This window comes from Ursus americanus, chromosome 1, assembly GCF_024610735.1.
Source record: "Ursus americanus isolate L20-20 chromosome 1, mUrsAme1.1.p, whole genome shotgun sequence".
Lineage (NCBI taxonomy): Eukaryota > Metazoa > Chordata > Mammalia > Carnivora > Ursidae > Ursus > Ursus americanus.
Genome location: NC_142127.1, coordinates 65,325,117 through 65,349,886, shown reverse-complemented (window position 1 = coordinate 65,349,886; position 24,770 = coordinate 65,325,117). Strand labels below are relative to the sequence as shown.

At 40.3% G+C, this 24,770-nt stretch overlaps 1 protein-coding gene and 1 pseudogene across 1 annotated transcript in view; both read left to right on the top strand.

Moving 5' to 3' along the window:
- Positions 1-17,565: 17,565 nt before the first annotated feature.
- Positions 17,566-24,770, top strand: part of HIBCH (3-hydroxyisobutyryl-CoA hydrolase) — a 114,919-nt gene continuing 107,714 nt past the window's right edge. The window contains exon 1 of the mRNA XM_045806334.2: positions 17,566-17,717. Within this exon, the coding sequence (XP_045662290.1) occupies positions 17,683-17,717 (35 nt within the window). The 5' untranslated portion in view covers positions 17,566-17,682. The remainder of the gene's footprint in view (positions 17,718-24,770) is intronic.
- Positions 20,088-24,766, top strand: LOC123798292 (protein SET-like; annotated as a pseudogene).

Below are 24,770 nucleotides of genomic sequence, written 5' to 3'. Positions count from 1 at the left end.
ATCGGGTCCCATTATTCTAATAGAAATGTCAAGTGTGCTGGTTGTGGTTCAAACCACAGCAGTGTCTCTTGGGCGCTTGCCTTATAAGGTGTGGGCCTAGGGCACCTTGACAGGAAGCACATCATGAGTAGGGAACTTCTCTCTCTTCAACCCTTTAAACTGTGGCATTCAGTATACCTTAAAAATGGTTTTGGGGGCGCCTGGGTGGCACAGCGGTTAAGCGTCTGCCTTCCGCTCAGGGCGTGATCCCGGCATTATGGGATCGAGCCCCCACATCAGGCTCCCCCGCTATGAGCCTGCTTCTTCCTCTACCACTCCTCCTGCTTGTGTTCCCTCTCTCGCTGGCTGTTTCTGTCGAATAAATAAATAAAAAAATCTTTAAAAAAATGGTTTTGAATCGGGGGAGGAGTCGAAGTTTTGAAAAAGCAACATAAAATTTTGAGTAGAAGGGGCCTGGCAGCTGGCCCAGCAAGTGGAATGTTTTTTGTGAATGCACTGGGCCTTCTGCACATCCTTTCCCTCCATGGCACGCCTAGGAAATGATCAAGCCTGCAAGGCCCCAAATAGGGTAAACCAAAGAGGCTGCTCCTGTAGGAGTAACTGGGCCCTTCCACCTGGAGGGCCAAGGAGATCAGTATCTATATACTGTAACTCACTCCATGGCAAGAAATTGGGAAGTTCTGTTGTATAGTTCCAGCTGCAGGTTTTCTTATCTGTGTTTTCCCAAACTGCCCAAGACTCTGTTGAGTTCCCAACACTTGGTCCTCCAACAATGAGTAACCACCAAGACAGGAGACGGGCGCAATACCCGACGACTGGTCTTGTCAGACTCCAGGAAATGGTGCTTAGAACTTTACATCTCCTGGACTGAATTCATCTTTCCGCTCCCATCCTGCTTCTGTGGTGTCTTGCTTGAAAGAACACAAGTTCTTTTGCCTGGAGGATTCTCTGGCTGCTATAATAATAGCTGATGGCACTATGCTAGGTGCTTTTTGTATTTTATAGCTGTTCATTCTTATGTGAATCCGTGGTAGGCATTACTGTTATCGCCACTTAAAAAAGAATAAAACTGACTTTGACAAGTTAGATAATTTATTTAAACATGTAGTATGTGGTGAGGCCAAATTTGAACCCAGCAATATGACTGCAGGACTCACATTATATTACCTATTCATGCTTTAAAAACCTTTCTCAGACACTAAATTTGAGAAGGATTAAAATATTTACATTTTTTAGAACCCTTAAAAGTTTGGGGAGGCCTGGGTGGCTCAGTCGGTTAAGCGTCTACCTTCGGCTCAGGTCATGATCTCAGGGTTCTGGGATGGAGCCCCGCCTGGGGCTCCCTGCTCAGCAGGGGAGTCTGCTTCTCTCTCTGCCCCTCTCCCTGCTCTTGCGCATGCTCTCTCTTTCTCTGTCAAATAAATAAATAAAATCTTTTTTAAAAAAAGAAGTCTTAAAAGTTCAAGGAGAAAATATAACTGAATTGCTTTTAATCTGAAAGTAAGCTTGGAACAAAGGGCAAAATCACAAAGAAAAAATGACAGACTTGACTATAGAATTTTTAATTTCTTTCATCAAAAAGACCCATTAAATTAAAAGACGAGTAAAAACTACCAGAAATTTGCAATATATATGAGATAAGAGAGTAACATTTTTTTAAAAAAATAGAGGTCTTACAAAGAAAGTATAAATATCCTGTTAAAAAATGGACAAAAATGTAAATTAGCTAAGTCATGAAAGAAAAATGTAAATGGCCAAACATATTTTTAAGGGAAGCGAAAACTTAAAATGATAATGTACCATCAAGTGACTGAGAATAAAAGCTAGTGATTTAGGCCAGGGACCCTTGAGGCAGGATGCATGGCAAGTTACCAAACTCAGTACTGAGAAGGACATAAATTGCTTCAGTGTTTCTGGAGGGCAGTTTGGCCAAATGCAGTAAAAGCCTCAAAAATGTTCACACCCTTTGACTCAAAAACTGCATTTCTGGGAATTCATAATACAGGAATTGACAAATGTTTTCTGTAAAAGCCCAGATAGTAAATACTTTAGGCTTTGCAAGCCACATATGTCTCTGTTGCTTTTCTTCTTTGTGTATATGCTTCTGTTTTTAAAACCCTTTAAAAATATGAGAACTATTAGCTTGAGGGCTGTAGAAAAACAGGCTGTGGCCTGAAATTGGCGTGAGGGCAGTGATGTGTGGGAAGAGCAGACTATAAGAAAGTTCATCACCGTGTGTTTGGTAATAGCCAAAAGAGAAAGAACACTAAATGTCTGAGGATAGAAATTAGTTATAACCAGATATGAGGAAACAAGTATTTTAAAAGTTTAAAATCTTTTAAAAAGTTGCAGAATGATATTTATTGCATGAAATAGTATTCGCGACTTATTACAGGAATAACTCAATTAAGAAAACCGTATCTATGTTATCATCCCAAATACAACATAATCCTGTGTATGTATGTAGAGGAAAAGGATCTGGAAAGATGTAAACACGCTAAGATGTTGATAGTGGTCTTGGGGTAGGGGTGAGATTGTAGATATTTGGTTTTCTGTTATGTGTGTGCTTCCCATAGTGGATACGTGTTCTTTTGTAATAAGCAAAGATATAGGAAACTTCACTTAGGCAACAGCAAAGCACCTTAGGTTGTCAATTTGAGAAAATCTGCCCTGAATTCATTCTCTCAGATGGAGCTGTTTGCTGTCTCTTCTGTGCTCCTTGAATGCATAATGGTCTTTTGAGTACCATTATTGACTTAATTAGAGAATGGTTAATACCATCATTTAGTTAAGCATTGCTCTGTTATTGGATCAGGGATCCCAATATTTCACTATTGTACATATGCTGGTTATTTTCTACTAGGTCTCTGCCAGATCCATTTTCCATCCTTCTCTGCTAGATTCTTGTCTCTCTGAAGGCAGAACTTTCATTAACTATTTTCTCTGGGCTCTCTTGCCAGCTGGCTTCCAGGTAAGATTAACCAATGGGTGATACCCATGGGTTGGAGGGTGGAAAAGGAGAAAAGTTGGGATATTTATTCCCACGTCTTTTGCCGGTTTGGACCTCTAAGGCAAGGCAGCTCCCCTTCACTGCTCCACTGATTTGAACTCCTCCCCTTATCCCTTCAGTCCTAGCGGTGGTAACAGCTTCTTAGGTTGCAAGAGCCTGGGTACCTTCACATCTCTTATCATCTCCATGTCATGCTGTATCCCTTCACCCTACCCTAAACCTAACCCAGAACTTCTGTAAATAGTCATTTCAATAAAATCTCTCCCGTTGAGACATCTGAGTGGAAGTTGGTTCTTGTTAGGACAGACTGATAATATTAAAGCACACTGGTGAACATCACAGAACACGAATCTTTTATTTCTCAAGTGGCAGGCCTGGATATTCTCAGATTTTATATCTGAGATTTTGACCATTTGCAAGGTAATTATAGACATATTTACAAGTTTCCTAAAGCAGGAATTTAAATTACTAACTGTGAGGCCAGTGTTGGGGAATGTAACTCTCTGGCTATTGTTTCCCACTTCTCCAGTAGTTTTTGAGAAGTAACAGTCCATTGCATTTTATTGAAGAAATCAAATGGTACAATATAGTGGTGCTCAAACTTTTATGTTTTCCGTGGAATCTTTAAGAAAATATTCTTATATCGCCTGTAATACATACATTAAAGTCAGATGCAGAGTTAAAGGAAACTTCTTCCTCATCTTCGAGGCATACTGTGGGACCTCCCTGCAGAACACAGATTTAAAGAGTCCAAGGGTTCTAGAGATATATCCTTCATAAATATCCAGTGTCTATTGTACTTCTTTAGGTCAGACTCTTAGAATTATATAGTCTACTATGACTTTATCAATTGCCCTTCAAAACACTCCTCGCTGTGAGCAATGTTGCCTATCTCATTACTGCATCTCTTATCAAATACACATGAAAAACCCTCTCTAATTTCTCATAATAGTCTTAATTGCATTTTTATTATTGCTGAGAGAATTTTTTTCATGTCTATTTGCCATTTGTGTTTCCTTTTCTCCTCTTCTGCCTTCTCCCCTTCTTTAGCCACCTTTGCATTTTTGGCCATTTCTCTGTTCATTCAATACAGATCAATTCCTTGTAACGTATCTGGGCACAATGCTAAAGGGTATAAACAGTAAACAACGTAGTTATGTCTCTGCCCTCCTGGAGCTCAAGACTAGCAATATATTAGTCTTAGTATTTATCTTGTTCAATTCCATTGACAGTATGTTAAGAATGGCAACCCTTTGTCATATTTGTTATGAATAATTTTCTTAGTTTGCCTTTTCATTGTATTGTAGGGTTTTTATTATTTACAAAATCGAAATTTTTTTTTATGGGGTTGTCTCTGTATCTTTGTTTTTATGCCCAGGAAAGCCTTTTTAAGAGATCAGACCAATATTCACTTGTATTTCTCCTAATACCTTTTACTTTTGATTTTTAGGAATTAAGTTCTTAGTGATCTGGAAATTATTTTGAGAGGCTCAAAGTTGATTCCTTGCCCCACCCCCAAATATTTAGCCAATTTTCCTGACATTGTTCTTGAGCAAACATCCTTTTCCCACGAATGTGTGATGGCCAATGTATACATTAAGCTATTCTGTGCACTAGGCCATATTTCTGAGCCTTCTATTTTCTTTCTTTCACCGTCTTCTGGATTACTGTGCCAATGGCATAGCTTCTTAATATCAATAGAGTAACTCTCTGCCAAAATTCACTTTTTCAAAATATTCTAAGTATTCTAAATAAATGCCTTTAGATGAAATTGTTGACTTTTTCCTGGTTATAAAATTAATGCATTATGAAGAGAAGTTTGTGGAAACTCAAAAATACGAAAAAATGTAAAGAAGGAAACAAACCCACCCCCAATACTGTACTGATCAGCATTTTACAGTCTAATGTTTCATCTTCTCTCTGCATGTGTATTTATTTTTACAAATATTACTAAACATGTTGTTTTGTGAACTGTTGTCTAGTCATCATATATGAGCATTTCACCATATCGTTAAATACGCTTTATATTTTTTTGAAATATGATTTTTAATGGCGCATTAGCCAAAGCCTCTCGAATAAGGGTCAGCAGTAGCAGTGGCCACAGGCAGCTCTCACAGCCTTTCTGGACTCAGGCATATCAAACTATCATGGAAAGTCACCAGTTGCTCTCACATAGATCAACGTTGCATGCCTGCCACTAGCACAACTCACAACCTGAAGTCAGCTGCTGGACACTTGGTTTTGACTGTAGTTCACTGGGTTTTAATGAGTCATGCAGCATTTGCCATCTATGTATCTTCTGTCATAGGTAAAGATGTACATGCATAGACGTATGTAAAGATGACTTGACTATAGGATATCATATAGTTAACAAATAGAAAAATGGAGGTTAGCCACACAAGGAATAGATTTGAATTGATTTAGTTGTAAGAGATTCCTAGCACCATATTGCACAATCTTATTTTGGTGTTCCTTTTAAATCATTAACTAGTATGAATCATTTATACTTGTCTTAGAAAAGATTGAACAACTCTTGTGAGAACAAAGCGTATCTATGATTTTTTTTAGATTTGAGGTGGAAATCCTTAACATTTGTGATAGAATGTTACAACTTTTTGAGTCTTCCTTCAGTTACAGTGCAAATTTACTGAGCTACATAAACTAAAGGGAATTGGATATGGTATTGAGGGCTACAAGTGGTTGAAGGTATCAAAAGCAAAGGATGAATTTTTAGAACAAGTCATGCAAGTATATTTATAGGTGTTTTCTGGTGCATGAGCATATAGGCTTCTGCCTAACAAAATTTTCTGGGCTTAAGTATTTATCTTTATTCTACACACACACACGCGCGCGCACACACACACACACACACACACACACAGTGTGTATATACATTCATAAAATAGGAATTATATGCATTCTCACTTACTTTTCCACAGACATGTTGCTTACTGAATTCCTAGAAGTAAAAAGTAGTAAATGCCAAAGGCTTGAAGTATATGGATCCTTAGGGTCTCAGCTCCCCTCTGACTCAGCACTGGATTAAAAAGTAAAGTAAAGTAAAGTAAAGTAAAGTAAAGTAAAGTAAAGTAAAGTAAAGTAAAGCAAAGTAAAGTAAAGAAATGCTGGAATCTGAGAGCCAAAAGTTCAGGGAAGGGACCCAGGCTTGCCTTCCCCTGGGCTTCATTTGAACATTCCTTAGTAAACCGCCCAGCCCAGCCCCTGCTGATTAGGTGTCCGGTGTTCTGCTGTTCAGTACAAAGGTTACCGGCTGGAGCCCTCATATTATCAACGAGTCATTTCCTCCAATTCTTAAACTTTCCTGGATATTTTCTTGTGTTCTTTAACTATCCAGAGAAAACCTAAAATCAACTTATTGTTGAATCCCCCCGTGATACTCCTTAGTTTGTAAGATCAGTTTATTGCATCCTTGGTTATTCGGAATATTAAATCCTGATTGCTTATTCCTCTTGTGTGCTTTGCTTTGGAGTGAGTTTGCCTAGCTTTATTTTTAGAACTGCTAACAATTTCATAATCTATCTTTTGGATATTACATGACAAGGATGATTATGACATTCATTTCATAGGGAATAGGACATTAAAAATCTTTTAATTTCTTAAGCATTCCATGATAGAACTTTAAGAGGCTTCTTTAAAATGTTTAACACCCAGAGTCAAGTTCTTTTCCTAACCCACACCCATATTATCTCCTGTGTACATCGTATTACCAAATCATTCTGGTAAAAACGTAAGCCAACACGAGACTGGAAAGACAAGAGGAGACAAGAAGTGGATCTCTCATATGCTGATTGTACTGGGTTTTTAATTTGTTAAGTAACTTCTTTCTCTGATATTTAAGTGCCTCATTATTTCAGTAATATTTGGAGACCTATATTTGGGCACATGGGACTGTGCTATGACCCCTAATACCTTACAACTTAAAAATAATCCTAGCTTTTAAAATGCCTTCACAAATATTAAATCTGACCCTAAATGATTTTCACAAGTGTTTTTATAGAATATACTGACACTGAAATGTCTGCTTATTGTGACTAATCTCGAGTTTCCACAAAAGAAATGTAATAAATGGAAAGAAAACCTTGGAAAATTAGAAAGAACATACACTTGTCTCTCTCTCTCTCTTTTTTTTAAATTTATTTCACAGTTTCTTTCTTCATACAGGTTTTCCCCCTCTTTCGACAAGAAAAGTTAAATATATTGCCTGATAAATACTGTTAAATTTTATCTTGGAAATAATAGTAAATGCAGTTCAACAGATGCTTCTGTGACGACCAGTGAGTTAAATGAGGGTGCAGACCATTACTTGACACCAAGATGAGGAAAAGGAAGGGAATTCCCAGCCACCACGCACTTCTCCATACGGTTTCTGGCCTCCTGCTCTCCAACCCTTTCCCTAATCTTATCTTCCAGCCTGTGTGGAGGTTCTGTCCTTAACACACTCCAGAGTCTGGGAGGCGGTTGGCCTATAGCAGCAGCTGTCTCTAAGTTGTTGTCCTTGAAGTCACACATTAAAACTTGAAAAAAAGAAATCTTTGATCGGCTGCAAATTATTTCCTACTTCATCCACTCTGAATCTTAAAAACACATACCAAACATTGCTGTCTTGCCTTCCACCATCTGTTTGCTCTAAGCAACTCTTTTGCTCCTAAATATAGGCAGAAATTTCACAAATTTCCATTGATTTTACCACTAACATCATGGGATGAATTATTTTTGTTCTTTGATTTAGAATTTGGAGGAAGGAGGATGGAAGGAGGGTTTTTGAGCATTGTAGCTGCATGGAATACTGATAATTACAACTTTCTTTCATTAGCTCTTGGAGAAAGTGAATTTAGTATTAAGAAAATAGAAAGTCTCACCAACTGAGCACTAGAACAATATAAAAGTGACTCTGAAAAGGACTCAAAGCTTTCTTGTATAAGTAGAAAAACATATTATTATTATTTTTTTAAAGATTTTATTTATTTATTGGACAGAGATAGAGACAGCCAGCGAGAGAGGGAACACAAACAGGGGGAGTGGGAGAGGAAGAAGCAGGCTCATAGCGGAGGAGCCTGATGTGGGGCTCGATTCCATAATGCCGGGATCACGCCCTGAGCCGAAGGCAGATGCTTAACCACTGTGCTACCCAGGTGCCCCAAGAAAAACATATTATTTTGACATTCAATTGATTTTATTTCTCCTTCCCGAAAGAGATACCAGGTATTAGGGAACCTAATGTTCATAGAGGAAAGTCTATGCTTTAAAACAAATTTTAATCTACTTACATTTTTGTAATTATTATTGCTATGTGTGCATACATACAAACAGTTTTAGGGAAACCCAGAAGAGTTTAAAGGCTATTACTGTTACAAAAGATCTTCCTGATTACAGTTCCTTGTGGGACTTGCTAACATCACAGAATTTGTAACCCAGCTTACCAAACTTGGTAGGACAGAACAGTTTACTCATTTACTCATTCGAGGAGGTAATTTTAAATATATATTGCTAAACTGAGGTCCTCAAGACTGTACCTATATAATATACATATTTTTAAATAATGAAGATAATTCGACATTGCATATTAGGAATACACCAGTTATTAGAAATATACAAATAGACACTGTACTATTATTATATACCAAGGCCTATGTTTTTTGCAGTCTTTACAATGTTAGTATTACATCTTACGTTGTGTATGTGTTATGTATGTATTTTTAATTAGAGATATAATTTGACAAGCAATATATCAGAATCAAGAAAAGTATTAAAGCTTTTTTTTCTTTTTAAAATTCTCTCTCTCTCTTTTTTTTTTTTAGTCAAATGCATTAGTGTGAGAAGGGGGAAAGAGTAGAACAAGGAGTTTGATTTGTAACTTGACTATAAACAATCAGTTGTGATAACTCACTACCTTCATACCGGCCGTATTAAAGCTTCTCTAAGAATTATATTTGGAGAGAGTATTTTATGGAAAAAACATGAGCCTTTCAGCCTTTTTTTTTTTTTTTTTTTTTTCTTTTGAAGCCTTTCAGTCTTCTTTGATGTGGTACATTCACCACCTGGTGGCAACTCCCTAGAAATCCGGTGCATGTAGTAAAGAGAAAACTTGTCCAAAAAATATTTTGAGAATTACTTGTAAAGAAAAATATGGTAGGTTTTATGCAATATTTGTTACTTCCTTAAAACCACTTTTTAAAAATAAAACATCTGTTCTAATGAGAAACAGTAGAAAATATGAAGAATTATAGAAAAGTCACCCATATTTTCACCACCACCTAAGAATAACTGCTGTTAACATTTGGGGTAGATATTCTTCTAGAATGTTTCTGTGCATTTTTTTTTTTCTTACAGGAACCATTTTTGTTTTTAAATTTTTCTATTTTATTAATGCTCCTAGCTTTATTGGCTGCTCTTTGCATCACTACTCTTGGTGTGGAGACTGGTTGATAATCTGAGAAATAAGCCATCCTTCCCTGCCAAACCCACATAATCTTGGAAGCCATGAACATGCCCAGTATTCAAATAGATGATAAATCCCATGGCCCCTTGATCCAAGGTGGCACATTCATAGCTCAGAAAGGTGAAGGTAGGCTAATCAGATTGCTCCGCTGAGTTCAGAAAATGAGAAACAGGGGCGCCTGGGTGTCTCAGTCGTTAAGTGTCTGCCTTCAGCTCAGGGCGTGATCCCGGCGTTGTGGGATCAAGCCCCACGTTGGGCTCCTCCGCTGGGAGCCTGCTTCTTCCTCTCCCACTCCCCCTGCTTGTGTTCCCTCTCTCGCTGGCTCTCTCTCTCTGTCAAATGAATAAACAAAATCTTAAAAAAAAAAAAAAAGAAAATGAGAAACAGATTGGCTAGTTAGCAAATATGACAAGGAATCCCCTCAAAGGAATATGTAAATAAATAGCTATTAAAAGCCATATGGTGAGATGATGTCATGAAATACAATTGGAATCAGACAAGCCAGGGCAAACCAAAACTTCTTGCAAGTCAAGTAAGTGTGAAAGTGCAGAAAACATATAGGGAGGGGTGCGGGGATCCAGACATGTTTTCTCTGATCCACTGGCTATACTTCAAAGTGATACTGATAGAACTAAAATCTGATTATGTCATATTTCTGCTTAAATACCCTTTAAAGGTGGCTTCATGGGCCTTCGTGATCTGATCCCACCCTGCCTGTCTAGTGCCACTATCAGAACGCTGGAATCCCATGCTCTGCTCTATCCATGCAGAGTTCTCCTATGTTTAAAGCAGTTTCTTCTTCTGAGAAGCCCTCTCTGATTTCTAGATTATAACAGGTGGCCTTACCAGTGCTTCCATAGAGTTGTGTAAACTCCAAGGCTGCAGGACCCAACACCTAACATAGTACCTGGATTATAATATGCCCTCAATGACTGGACAAAGCACCAAGAGAAGAACAGATATTTCGCAAGTCTGCATGAGATTGCATGTGGCCAAGAAAAGGGAGATAGAGAAGAAAGGGCACCCAGATGTGGTTCTACGTCTGAGATTTTTCTGATCCAGCTTTGGTGTATGTGGTCCTTGGAGTAACTGCACTATAACGCGTATAGTCCAGTCCTGTTCATTGGGTGGCATGCAGTGAGTAGCACAAACGTACAAAAGGGCAAGGGTAAGGTTAAAAATATTGAACAGCTATGGTGCACTGCAGTGCTGTGAGGGCAGCTCTGGGGTCAGCCTGCAGCAGGTGGTCTCAACCAAGGGACAGGCAGCCTGATGGGCACCAGGCACGTGCCTGCTGGTACACAAGCACTATTATCTTCCCTAAGAGGACGCGGTTCACTATGAACACATGGCAGTGTGGTCTAGTGTGGACAGCTGTGGTCTGCTGGCTGGCAGGTGCCAGGTTGGTTTTCTCAGTAGGGCCCACCTGGGGTTCTTGGGGCCATACTGACCAGATTCACTGACATGGACTGTGGGTATTTATTGATTGGTTTAGAAATATTTCAATGGCTTAACAATCATGTGGCCATACTGATGCTTATTTACTGAATATTAGCCTTGCAGAAGGGCTTATTTAATTTGCACTGGGAACTGAGCAAGAGGAAAAGGAAGGGACCCAGATATCATTACTCAACCTTGGGCATCTCCAAAACTCTGAGGTCTATGAGGCTACTCATCCTGCCCATCGTACAAGGGAGAAAATCATAACTATCTTAAGAGAAGTGCTCTTGAGTCACAGGCTCTACGGTATCTCATACTGTTCACCTTGTTACATATAAGAGAGAATGTTGATACCCTTTTGGGATCAATAAGTTGAATTGACATAATCATTGGATCAAGATCTGTTTTCTGGGGCGCCTGGGTGGCTCAGTCGTTAAGCGTCTGCCTTCAGCTCAGGGCGTGATCCCGGCGTTATGGGATCGAGCCCCACATCAGGCTCCTCCGCTGGGAGCCTGCTTTTTCCTCTCCCACTCCCCCTGCTTGTGTTCCCTCTCTCGCTGGCTGTCTCTCTCTCTGTCAAATGAATAAATAAAATCTTAAAAAAAAAAAAGATCTGTTTTCTGCACTGCTTGTTAGTAATAGTTGAACAATGCTTTGCTTCTTGGCCTCCAGTTGTATGACTCAATTCCTTTTGTTTGGGAGGACACCTGAGACTCTGTGCAGGTGGTCTACTATTCTCTATGCATCCCGTGGTGGGTGCTGGCCAACGGGGTACACTGAGACTACACTTATACAGCCTTGGGTTGGGATCAGGAAGATCATTCTAGGTCAGGTTTTTTCCCTGGGGCTTGACAAAAAAACAAAAACAAAAACAGCTTTGACTCAAAACACTTTTTCCACAAAAGGCCAGTTTGCAAAATTTGGGGAAATTCAGGAATGGAAAGAGGGTGAAATGAGTGGGTTTCAGTACTCTTCCAAGAGGTCTGATAGAAAGGGGTGGAGGGTTGAGCCTTACGACTTCTTACCTAGCTCACTGGCGACAGAGCAGGGTAGATCTGACCAGGCAGCACAGCCTCAGGCTGGTTCGAGGGAAGAAAAGGCAGAGCTGCAGAGGCTCTTCTAGAAGCGGGCTATTGGGACAGTCAGAGTAAGCAGCTCATTTCTGGCACTGGAAGAGATCTTTGTCTGGTGGTGGAGCTCAGGGTGAGGGGTGGGGCTTGGTGTGTTGAGGGACCTCAACTCAACAATGGTGGCCTTTTTGCAAGCTTTTCAGAGCCTTTCATTGATTACCAATCATTGATTTCTAACAGGAAAAAGTAGGAGGAGTCACTTCCCTGCCATTCAGTCCTGGTGCTGTCTTCTGGATAATCTTTCACATGATGTGGGTACATAATTCATCTGCGAGGAGCATCTGTGTTTTGAAAAATAAATTTTACAACCTTATTTTTCCATACCAATGCCAGGTTTACACTGATCAAAATACACACAGAGTTATTTGTATGCAAAATCTATTTCATAATTAGTTAATCAATATATCAAATTTGTATGGCTGTTTATCATGTTCCCAACACTGGGTTTTTGAAAAATTCAGACAACATATAAAATATAGTTTCTATCCTCAAGAAATGTATAATTCGAGAGAGAAAATTAGCGTTCAACAAATAATTGAGCAAGAAATGAATGATGAACTGTGGTGCTGGTTAGAAGTATAACTTGAATTCAGGAAAAAAAATAAATAAAGAGCCCAGTACAGGTTAGAATAAGAGACTATTGCAGGAAGATAAGACTCCAGATAGGTCTTCAGGATGGAAAAATTTTATTTTATTTATTTTTTATTTTTTTAAAGATTATTTTATTTTATTTATTTATTTGACAGAGATAGAGACAGCCAGCGAGAGAGGGAACACAAGCAGGGGGAGTGGGAGAGGAAGAAGCAGGCTTCCAGCGGAGGAGCCTGATGTGGGGCTCAATCCCAGAACGCTGGGATCACACCCTGAGCTGAAGGCAGACGCTAAAACGACTGAGCCACCCAGGCGTCCCAGGATGGAAAAATTTTAGAAGAGGATTGAAGAACAGCTTTCTTGCCCTGAGGAATCACATGAGCCACAGAACAGAGGCAAGAAATCAACACTATGTCCTCAGGGACATCCAGGAGAGATTGTGACAGGAAGGAGGAGGTTACATGAGAAATAAATTTGGGTAGTTGACGCAGAGCCCTGTTTCTTTTGCCTCAAAGGTCAGTCAATGAACTCAATATTATAGACCACTGCTGTTCAATGCCACATATGTAATTTAAAATTTTCTATACCACACTAAAAAAAAAGGTGAAGTTCATTTTAATAATATATTTTCCCTAACCCAATATATCTAAAATACTACCATTTTGACATGTAATCAATATAAAAAACATTTTACACTGCTTCAGTTTTTAAATTTAAATTAAGGAAAAATTTAGTTCCTCAGTTGCATGGATCACATTTCAAGTGTTCAATAGCCACTGGTGTCTAGTATTGGACAACATAGCTATAGACAATTGTGAGATGATTTAGCAGCTGAAAAATAAGTCAAAGATACATGGTATCTTAGGAGGATTTGTCATCAGTGAAATGCAAAGTGAATTGAAGGGTGTGATGATTGTGAGAGAAGAGAGAAGTTAGATCTGGAATGAGTTTCATGTGGGTACTAGAATGGTAGCATTGGAGTGTTAAGAGGATAGGACAAATCTGAGAGATGCTTCAAAGAAATAATTGGCTTGCCTTGATGACTGGTTGGGAATGGGAAAAGAAAAAAAATCAAGAGTGGTAGCCAGCTTCCAAACAGCTCCCAATGATTCTAGCCACCTAGTATGCACACCCTGGTGCAGTCCCCTCCCACACTGTACCAGGTGTGGTATGTGTGACCAATAGAATGAGGCGGTAGTGATGGTACGTCACTTCCAAGATGAGGTTATAAAAGATACCATGCTTCTGTTTTGGTGGTTCTCTCTCTTGGATCACGCACTCTGGAGAAATGGAGCTGCTCCACTGTGAGCAGCCCCGTGGAGAGGACCATGTGGCGAGGAACTGAAGCTTGCCAATGGGGCCATGAGCGAGGTTGGAAGGGGGTCCTCCTGCCCTGGTTAAGCATTCAGATGACTACAGTCCCAGCAAACACCATGACTGCAACCTCAGGAGAGACTCTGAGCCAGAACCATTTCTCAGCTTCTCTCTGATTCCTGAGTCTCAGAATCTGAGAGAGATAATAAATGTTTGTTATTTTAAGCTGCTGAATCTTGGAGCAGTTTGTAACAGCACTAGATAGTGACTACATCAAACAATAATAAAAAGATAACCTAATTTAAAAGGGGCAAAAGAATTGAATAGCCACTTTGCCAAAAAAGATTGTAAGCATACAAAAAAGCTCTCAATATCATTAGACACCAGGGAAATGCAAATTAAAACCACAATGAGGTGACACACACATCAGCAGGCTAAAATTGAAGATGGACAGCACGAAAATGTAATGAGGATGTGGAGCAACCAGAATTCTTTTATTTTAGAATTGAGATATAGTTCACATACCATACAGTTCACCCATTTAAAGTATACAATTCATGGCTTTTATGGGGCGCCTGGGTGGCTCAGTCGTTAAGCGTCTGCCTTTGGCTCAGGGCGCGATCCCGGAGTCCTGGGATCGAGCCCTGCATTGGGCTCCTCTGCTGGGACCCTGCTTCTTCCTCTCCCACTCTCCCTGCTTGTGTTCCCTTTCTCGCTGGCTGTCTCTCTCTCAGTCAAATAAATAAAATCTTAAAACAAAACAAAACAATTCAATGGCTTTTAGTATAGTGCAACCATCACCACAATACATTTAAAAATATTTTTATGACTCCAGAAAGAAACCCAGTACCTCTTAGCTGGCACCCTCCAATTATTCTACCACCCCTTCTGAACCCTAGCCTACTTTCTGTCTCTATACATTTGCTTATTCTGGACACTCATTTGAATGAAGTTGTACACCATGGGGTCTTTTGTGCTTGGTTTCTTTCACTTAGTATAGCGTTTTCAAGGTTCATCTATGTTGTAGCATGTATCAGTACTTCATTTTTTTCATTGCCAAATACTATTTCATTATATGGATATATCACTTTTTTTAAAAAAAGATCATATTTATTTATTTGAGAGAGAGAGCATGCGCAGGAGCAGGGTGAGGGGCAGAGGGAGAAGCAGGCTCTCCACTGAGCAGGGAGTCCGATGTGGGGCTGGATCCCGATGTGGGGCTGGATCCCAGGACTCCAGGGCTGAAGGCAGACATTAACCGACTGAGCCACCCAGGCACCCCAGATATATCACTTTTTAAAAATCTATCCATTGATATACATTTGAGTTGTTTCCAGTTTTTGGTTATTATGAGTAGCTATAAACATTTGTGTGGACTGCACTTTCATTTCTTTTGGGTATATATTTGGGCGGAATTACTAGGTCTTATGGTAACTCTATATTTAACCAATTGAGGGATGGCCGTTAAATTTTACATTCCCACCAACAGTGTATGAAGATTCCTATTTCTCTACATCTTCACCAATACTTGTTATTTTCTGTCTTTTTGATTATAACCATCTTAGTTGGTATGAAGTCATATCTTATTATGGTTTTGATTTGCACTTCCTTGATGCCTAATCATGTTGAGGATCTTTGCATATGATTATTGATCACTTGTAGATCTTCTTTGGAAGACTTTATTGTTCAGTTCTGTCTATTCAGATACATTGCTCACCTTGAAATGGAATGCTTTTTAAATTATTATTAAGTTTGAATAGTTCTTTACATATTCTAGGTACAAAATCCTTATTAAATATATCTTTTGCATTTTTTTTCCTATTCTGTGGGTTGTCTGCAACTAGAACTCTTAGTCCAAAACAATATAGGGGCGCCTGGGTGGCTCAGTCATTAAGTGTCTGCCTTCGGCTCAGGGCGTGATCCCGGGGTCCTGGGGTCGAGCCCCATATCAGGCTCCTATGCTGGGAGCCTGCTTCTTCCTCTCCCACTCCCCCTGCTTGTGTTCCCTCTCTCGCTGGCTGTCTCTCTCTCTGTCAAATAAATAAATAAAATCTTTAAACAAAACAAAACAAAACAACAACAACAACAAAAAGGTTTAAATACTTTTGAAAAACATCTTGGGTTACGTGATTTGCCCAAGGTAACTAAACTATTAGCATGCTAGGGACAGGACAGGACCGACTACATAATTTGTAGACCTGCCTACAGCAAAAAAAAATGTGGGGCACCTTGTTAAAAAATTGTTAAAAGTAGAACATTAAACCAAACACAGGGCCCTTCTAAACATGGGGCCTTATGAGATGGAGGTTGCATGAGCATGAAGTTGTGGGAACAGGGAAGATTTGAATCTTGGGCTGTTTAACAGGAAAGCTCACTCTTTCCAGTAAACCATACTGGATTGAATGATCCGTTCATTTTTTGGGCATGCTGTGAGACATGATGGCAATGTCAGGTGCTGATATCAGGTACTGATGTTCCAGAGCTGGTTAAAAACTGAATTACGGGTCAGTAGTTCCTTCTGTGAAGCCTGTTTGTCTTCTGTTCAGTGGGCATTTGGTAATTACATTTGACCTAAGTTAGAAAAGTAATTTTTCATCAAAGTCTTGATAGTATCTTCTTAAATGTTAACTTGCTAAGACTAATTCCTTTAACTTCCCTCCCTCTGAATTCTTCACTGAATTCCTTTTTTTCTGACAAATGTGTCAATACTTTAGTGGTGATGAAATGTTTGCTGCTGGACATCTGGGTGTATCTGGATACAGAGAAACATTCTCCTGAATCAACTTAACAGTGGATCCTAATGGATAAGGTGAATCTTAATTTCATTTGATAGTAAGCTACTTTCTGAATATAATTATGTTTTCACTGATAACAGTAACTTTCAGTTTTGTTGGTAAAGATGCATCTATCACCTCCTAATGAGACAAATTTTGTCTGCCATTGAGGAAGAGTGGGGGCTCTATCATTTTTCCAAAAAACTTGAAATATACCAATCCTAATGTTAAAGAACTGCTGTGGTAAGGCTAGTATTAAACTACATCAGCGTCCTATTATCAAGTGTATTTCATCTGATTCTCCAAGAAGAGAATACTAAATTTTTATTTAAAAAATCTTTAAATTCAAGCAAAGTGTTTGATGGCAATCCTTGCTGGTCAAGCCTATCCCCAAGAAAGCCTCTAGAGAACAATTTCTTTCTTTCTTTCCAGATTTATTTATTTATTTGAGAGGGGGCAGGGACAGAGGGAGAATCTCAAGCAAACTCCCCACTGAGAGGGGAGCCCAACATGGGGCTCGATCCGACAATCCTGAGATCCTGATCCCAGCCAAAACCAAGAGTCTGATGCGTAATCTACTGAACCACCCAGGAACCCCTCTAGGAAACAATTTCTTTTCTCCCAGTCAGCCGGGCTCCGCTCCCCGCCACTCCTTCAGTCCTGCCCCACCCCGCCCTCAGCCTCCGCCTCCGCCTCCGCCCCCGCCCCGCCCCCTAACCAAGCCCCACCCCACCCTCTTCCCCTGTCCTCAACCCATTTCCTCCCGCAGCGGTTCTCGCCCCGCCCCTCAGCGCCGCGCCGCTGACAATCCCGTCGTGGGCCTCTCTGGCCGCCTGGAGGACTTGTCATCTGTGTCCGGCGGCGCGGGGAGGAGCAGGGGCGGCGGTGGGTGGGTCTGACGTGAGGTGCCACGAGATTCTCGGGTGCGCCGCCTCCTACTATAGGCGGGCGGGTGTGTTTGCCATGGGGCTGCAGCAGGTGTGGAGGCTCATGTCGAGGTGAGTGAGCGAGGGAGCGACCTGTCTAGCGCAGGCTCCTGGGCTGCGCTCGCCGAGGTGACAGAGGCTGTCGCGCCGGTGGGGACGGCCTGGCCTCGAAGTTTCTAGTGACGCTTGGAGGCGCAGATCTTAGACCCGAGCCCGGCGCCTCTCTGTTTCGCGCTTATTGCGTTTAGCGCCTTTGCAGCATCTCGTTCGTTTTCTGCCTCGCTGGCTCTTATTCAGCCTTGACCCCCATTTCCTTTCTTCAGAGCTGAGTCTAGCTTGGGGGACGGGCAGGGTTTCAGCGTGGAGGAATTTTGTGGTATGCTTGGTGCTGCTAGCAACCGCTCCTGCTTTGGCAGTTGTTGCACCGGCGCTCGTCGTGTGACTCTGTTGTTCAGTTCTGCCGGATGGCTCCAGCCTTAATCCAGGTGTGTGGACCTTTCAGGCTAGTGCTGTGGACACATAACGTGGCCTGGAGTGTGTGTGCAAACATCGTGCTTAACTCCTGAAAGTGCTACTGACTGCAGCTTGAGTTCTGCTAAGGAAATCTGGTGGTCCTGAGTTTAGGAAGCTGGGATGAGTTAGTCTTGAGGCCTATTGCCTGCCTATGTGCATTCAGGTAGCAGGTGTGACCACTTGAAGGGAGAACCATCCTGTTTACTCCATAACTTCAGTTGCTGGGTTCTTTAGCCTTTGAGTTTGCCTTGGGGGAAAAGGATGGGAATGTTTCTTTGGTTTAAGAAGAATAGTTATGTCTCTAGAGATAAGCGTCTGCTTGTTTAACATTGTATCCACAGACCTGGTTCTCAATCAATGAAGAAAAATGGAAGAGTTGCTTTCCTTCTTCATTTTTTTAATACCTCGAAATTAGCTGTCCATGTGTCTCTGAACAGCTCAGGGAGAGACGTGGCAAATATTAAGAAAATCACATGTCATTATTGCTGCTGCTTTTTGAAGTTGTGAGCAAATACCAAATTATTTGAGAAACAGATTGGGAAGAACTGTTAACAAAATTAACTGACTTGGAAAAGAGTCTGTCATCCCCAGAGTTCAGGCTGGCTTTATTCCACCCCTCATCTCGAGGTGCAGACTGATTGAGTTCTGGAGCAGTTTGGGGCCTTTGATCAGGGATGCCTTTTCCAGGGCTTTGGAGTGGGTATTGCCTTAGCAAAGCAGAGACCTGAGGCCAGTGTTACCTAGTCTGTAACAGCCTAACCCACAATTGTATTAAGGAATAGGGTGCCACAGAGTGTTTTTGAGAGGAAATAAACGTTGACGTTGTTGGGCAATCCCTCTTGAACTCTGGTCTTCCTTGGCTCTCTGGCACTGTCTTTCCCACTTACCTCTCCACTAATTCTTGTGGTGCCAGTACAGATCCTGGGCATTTTGGGGGGAGTTCCCAAATTACCTCTCTGAAGATAACTCAAATTTGTATGTCTGATCTTGATATATTCTAAATGCTAGTGCAAGTCACAACCACCTGAATGTCTCATTTGCACCTCAGGTGTTAATTTGCACGTAAGTGTAACCCGTACTCATCTGCACTTTCTTCTTGAAGCTATTATTCTTCTAGATTTTTAAAGTTATTTAAGTTCTCCCACACTCCCAATCCTTATCTCTTCCTGCTGATTCAAATTTAAACAATCCTCTCAAATTTTTTAGTTCATTTTTCAGAAACTTGATTGGTGCACTTCTTCCCAATTTGAATAGCTTCTGTGTGTGATTGCCAGGTTAATCTTGCTAAAGTTCAATTCAGGGCCTGCCATTCTTCTGCTAAGAAGTTCTTAGAGGTGTCCTACTTACGGAATTCAATAAAAATTTCCCAGCCCGATTTCAAAGATTTGCCCCTAATTTACTTCATGAATTCTACAATACTCAGTGTTATATTCTAGCTTCTGGAAGTTCTAGGCACTTTTTTTTACCCTGTAGCCAATCTGGACTACTTGCTATTGTTTCTTAAGGCCCTCGAAGTCCCAAAAGAAAGCAGACAAACGAATATTTAAACAAAACTTAGTTACAAACTTTGATAAGTGTCTTAAAGGAAAAGATTTAAGGAAAAGTACAAGTATGACAGAGTCAGATTTAGAAATGAAAGTGAAAGGTCAGGGGAGGCTCTTCAAAGAGGTAGATCTTTTAAGTTGTTAATAGTACTCCTTTCTCCATCTGCTCTATACTCTGCTGAACTACATTGTTTCCGTGCTTGCTTCTTGAGCTGCCTCTTTTCTTCTACGTAGTTGTTTCCGAAGGCTCAGTATTTGATTCTCTGTTATATTTTGTCTGTGTTAAGAGTCACAGACCCCAATGCAGAGGCTAAGAAGGAAGCATTCAGTAATGCTGGCTAGACAACAGCACTGGGGACTAGTAGGGAACTAGTGAGCTAGAGAAATGGCTCTAAAGGAGCTGGCTTCTCAGCCCCAGGCAGATGTTGCCATTGTAGACTGTAGACCCACGGTTTCTATAACTACTAATTTTTCTGGGAAACTGAATTTTTTGGTGCAATCTCTTGATTTTAAATGTCTAGTTTTAAAACACAGCTGACCAGACAAAGCACATTAGTAGACCCAGTCAGCATTCAGGCCACTAATTTCCAGCTGCAGCTTTTTCATTCCTCAAGGACAGCTGAGGCGTTCTTATGCCTCAGTGATTATCTATGCACGTGACTTTGTGACATAGCTTCAGTTGTACCTTTTCTTTCAAACTCCAGTCTCTCTACTTGCTGTTGAATGTTTCCACTTATGTCAATACAGGCTCAAGAAACTGAAAATGGACTTCATATTTCATTCTACAAACCAGTTAGTTTGCTTGCCAGCCTTTTCAGTACCTATATTCTCTTAGCTATCCTAGCTTGAATTCTTGGAATTGTTATTGACAAAGTTCTTTTCTTTTCCATTAGGTTTTAACTTCATAATATCTCCTAATCATTCCTTTGTTTCCACAGCTGCTGTTCATCAGTTCATGCCTGAATTACTTGGCCTTGATTTTCTGTTCTATTCACCTTCTAACTTGCCTACTTCTGCTGTAATCTTCATCAAGCACTGTTTTCATTATCTCATCTTAAACAGTTCCATGTAAAGTTGTTTAATTTTGTAAACTCATGTGTGATTTGTTGGATAATTGCAGAAATCTCCTAAATGATAATGTTCTCATCCTTCCAAGACAGTTGTTTTTAACTTCAGCGTGTGTCAGAATCACCTGGAGGGTTTGTTAAACACAGATTTTTGGGCTCACCCCACAGTTTCGAATTCAGTAGGTCTGGGATGGGGCCAACAATTTGCATTTCTGACATGTGCCCCTGAGATGCTGATGGTGCTGGTCCAGGAACCACACTTTGAGAACAACTGCCCCAAGCAGATAAGTTGACCGTCACCTGAAGGAAATAAGTCTGTTAAAATGATTTAGTAAATTAGCTGTAGCTGGAAGGTGCATGTCCTCTTCCCCTCCACCAGATGGCAGTTCTGGAGCCAACAGGAAGGAAAGAGAAGACCTTCAATTCAGAATTATTTGGGGACTCTGAATATTCAAATATATTTTTGAGATGTAAAAGTTAATAGCAGATTTTAAATAACGGTTGAGTAGAAATTGGAACAAATAAAATGAATATGATTTTATAGAGTCTGGTAAGGAACTTAGTTGTACTTAGGTTTTTCTGTTTGGTAGCAATTGGTCTAGAGCTTTTGGGATCAAAATGCTGTGCACAGTGCTGTGTACTTGCATTTGTAGGTTTACATTACCTTTATTTGAATGAACTAAAATTCTATCTCAGGAATGAAACTAGGACTTGAAGCTAGGTCTGTGTGTCTCTGTGCCACAGGTGGTGCTTAAGCTGTTGGATAAGACTTGCCAGTCTGGCAGCACCATCTTTAACCTTGAACTGGCATTTCGGTACTGGTCTCATTAAGGAATTCAGGGTTATTCTTGATCTAAAGGACTTAGTGCTTAACTTTTTCTTAATTCAATTTTATCTTTTTGGAAGTCTTTAAGTTCAAAAAAAATTTAAATGGTGTTTCAGGATAAATATAGTTCAGATTTTAAAAGTCTATATGAAATTCTCCGTTTAGAAATACCCCTAAATAAGCTAGTATCTGTCACTTCAGTTTAATTTTTATAAAATATTGATTTTAATGACAACTTGTTTGTGCTTTGGAATCATTTGGGGGAGCTTCAAACAAAAATACTTATGCCTGTGTCCCACCTCCAGAGTTTGATTTTTAATTGGTCTTGGATGTGAACTGGGCTTTGGAATGTTTACTAGAGTTTCCAGGTGATTCTAATGTGCAGACAAGTTATGGAATTACTGGGCTAGAATAAGAATATTTTACTTGTGGTAAGACAGATTCAAAATATGCTAGTCTAGGAATGTGAAGTGTGACTGATTTAAACAAATTAGTGGTTTCCCTTTTTGGGGGGATAGTAATATTCAATTTAAATGTAATCTAAGAGGAAAGTAAGAACTCTGGAAAGATGTATTACAAATATTTTTATAAATTCAGTCACCTAAAATGTGGCTACAGTGGTGACAACGGGCATATTACCTTTTTTTTTTAATGCCTTAGCTAAACAGTTGCCCCTCAAATCTCGAAATATCCTGGAAAAATTAGTAAGTTGGTGATTTATGAGCTCCCTCAGATAGTATATGTATCTGTACATGTTCACAGCCCTTAATCAGGCTGCTGCTGCTGTGGATTCCACCTTTGACCTTACTTCATACGTCTCAAATTTCACTTCTTGTTTAGCATGCATCCCAGTATATCTTAATAACATTATTATTATTTTTTTAAAGATTTTATTTATTTATTTGACAGAGATAGAGACAGCCAGCGAGAGAGGGAACACAAGCAGGGGGAGTGGGAGAGGAAGAAGCAGGCTCATAGCAGAAGAGCCTTATGTGGGGCTCGATCCCATAACGCTGGGATCACGCCCTGAGCCGAAGGCAGACGCTTAACCGCTGTGCCACCCAGGCGCCCCAATAACATTATTTTTATATACATCTCTCTTCACTATACTTTGAGTTGCTTGAAGGCAAGAGCAATATCTTTTGGGGAACTTTTTATTTTATTTTTTTAAATTTATTTTATTTTTTTTTAAAGATTTTATTTATTTATTTGACAGAGACAGCCAGCGAGAGAGGGAACACAAGCAGGGGGAATGGGAGAGGAAGAAGCAGGCTCATAGTGGAGGAGCCTGATGTGGGGCTCGATCCCATAATGCCGGGATCACGCCCTGAGCTGAAGGCCGACGCTTAACAACTGCGCCACCCAGGTGCCCCTGGGAAACTTTTTAAAAAGGCCCGAGGCATAGGGGTGCCTGGGTGGCTCAATCAGTTAAGCGTCGGCCTTCGGCTCAGGTTGTGATCCCATCAAGCCCCACATCGGGCTTCCTGCTCACTGGGGAGCCTGCTTCTCCCTCTCCTGCTCTCCCTGCTTGTGCTCGCTCTGTCAAATAAATATAATCTTAAAAAAAGAGGCCCGAAGCATAAAAATATGACGAATTTTCACAAACTGAACATATCCATTTCACTGGCACCTGGATCAAGAAAAAATGATAGTATCCGCATCTCAGAGGCCCTCCTCATGCCCCTTCTCGTCACTCTCCACCCCCATGGTGCTTTTACTTAGTTGTGATGCACATGAAGTACTGAAATGTACTATTCTGAAGTCTGTAGCTCAGTTAACTTTTGTGTTTATATACAGTCCTCTAACCATCATCTGGATAGAGATAATTTCTACCACTCCAGATTTCCTCCTGCCCTCTCCCAGCTTCCCCCACTCTCTACCATTTCGACTTCTGTTATTACTGATTGATCACTTTTGCCAAGCTGTGTCTTAAGCTTTGTATGCCTAGCCTAACACTTTTAAAACAAACTTGGAAGTGTGTTATGTTTATTTTATAGCTTGCTTGCTTTTTGTAATTTCTGTCATGACTATTTTCCATATGTTAAGTATTATTTAAATTTTTTTAAGTAAATATTTTTATTGGCTTTGTAAGATGACCATTTATAAAATATTACTAGAGGCAGCTGGACCAAGTTGCTGCCTGCACCCTTTGCCTCCCCTATTCCCAACCCCACCAAGGTCAGTAAAGAGGAACTCAGCTTCAACCACAATGGAGCCCATGAGACCTCAGAAAAAGAACAGCAAGGAGCAGGCGAATATATTAATGAAGTACAGAATGCAGTAGACTTGAACAAGCCAATGAGATTTTGAAAGTAGAACAGACAGATGACACTGCTGACCACTTTTTTCAGGAGAGATTGGAAGTGATTGCCCAGATCCTACATTTTTGGGTTAACATTTATCACTCATCCACCAAGTGTCTGCAATGCATTGTTCGGCAAAAGTTGACAGAATTCAAAGATGTTAAATAAGGTTACAGAATAGATCTTTATTTGGATGGAAAACCTTACTTTGAAAATAAAGTTCTTTCCAAAGAATTTCATCCAAATGAGAGTGGTGATCCATCTTCAAAGTCCACTGAAATCAAATGGAAATCTAGAAAGGATTTGACAAAATGTTCAAGTTAAATGCAGAATAAAGCCAGCAGGAAGAGAGAGCATGAGAGACCCAGAGAGCTCTTTTTCTGGTTTACCGATGATTCTTTTGGAGGTGCAGATGAGCTCAGGGGAGGTCATCAAAGATGCTATTTGGCCAAATCCACTATAGTGCTACTTGGTTCTTGGCATGATGATGAAGGAGATGATGATGATGAGTGGGAGGAAGGAGAGGAGGATGAAAGACGAATGACTAATGGAACTTTAATGGATTCTAACCTTTTTAAATTTTCTCCATGCCCTGGGAGCAAGTTGCAGTCTTCCCACCTCCCCCACCCTCTTGTGTTCAGTTGCTCTGTTTTTTTGAGGTCCCTTCTCCTTTATTCCTTGGTTTTTGATTTATTTTTTGGGGAGATATCTTGAACAGAATACAGTGGGAAAAGAATCTCTACCCTTTTTTTGTTCCAAATTCATTTTTTCCCTAATACCTTTTAGAAAAGGGTAAAACAAAAGGAAATATATTTATACATTGAGACATGACTACTCACATTACTGTGTTCATTGTATTCTGCGTTTGTTTC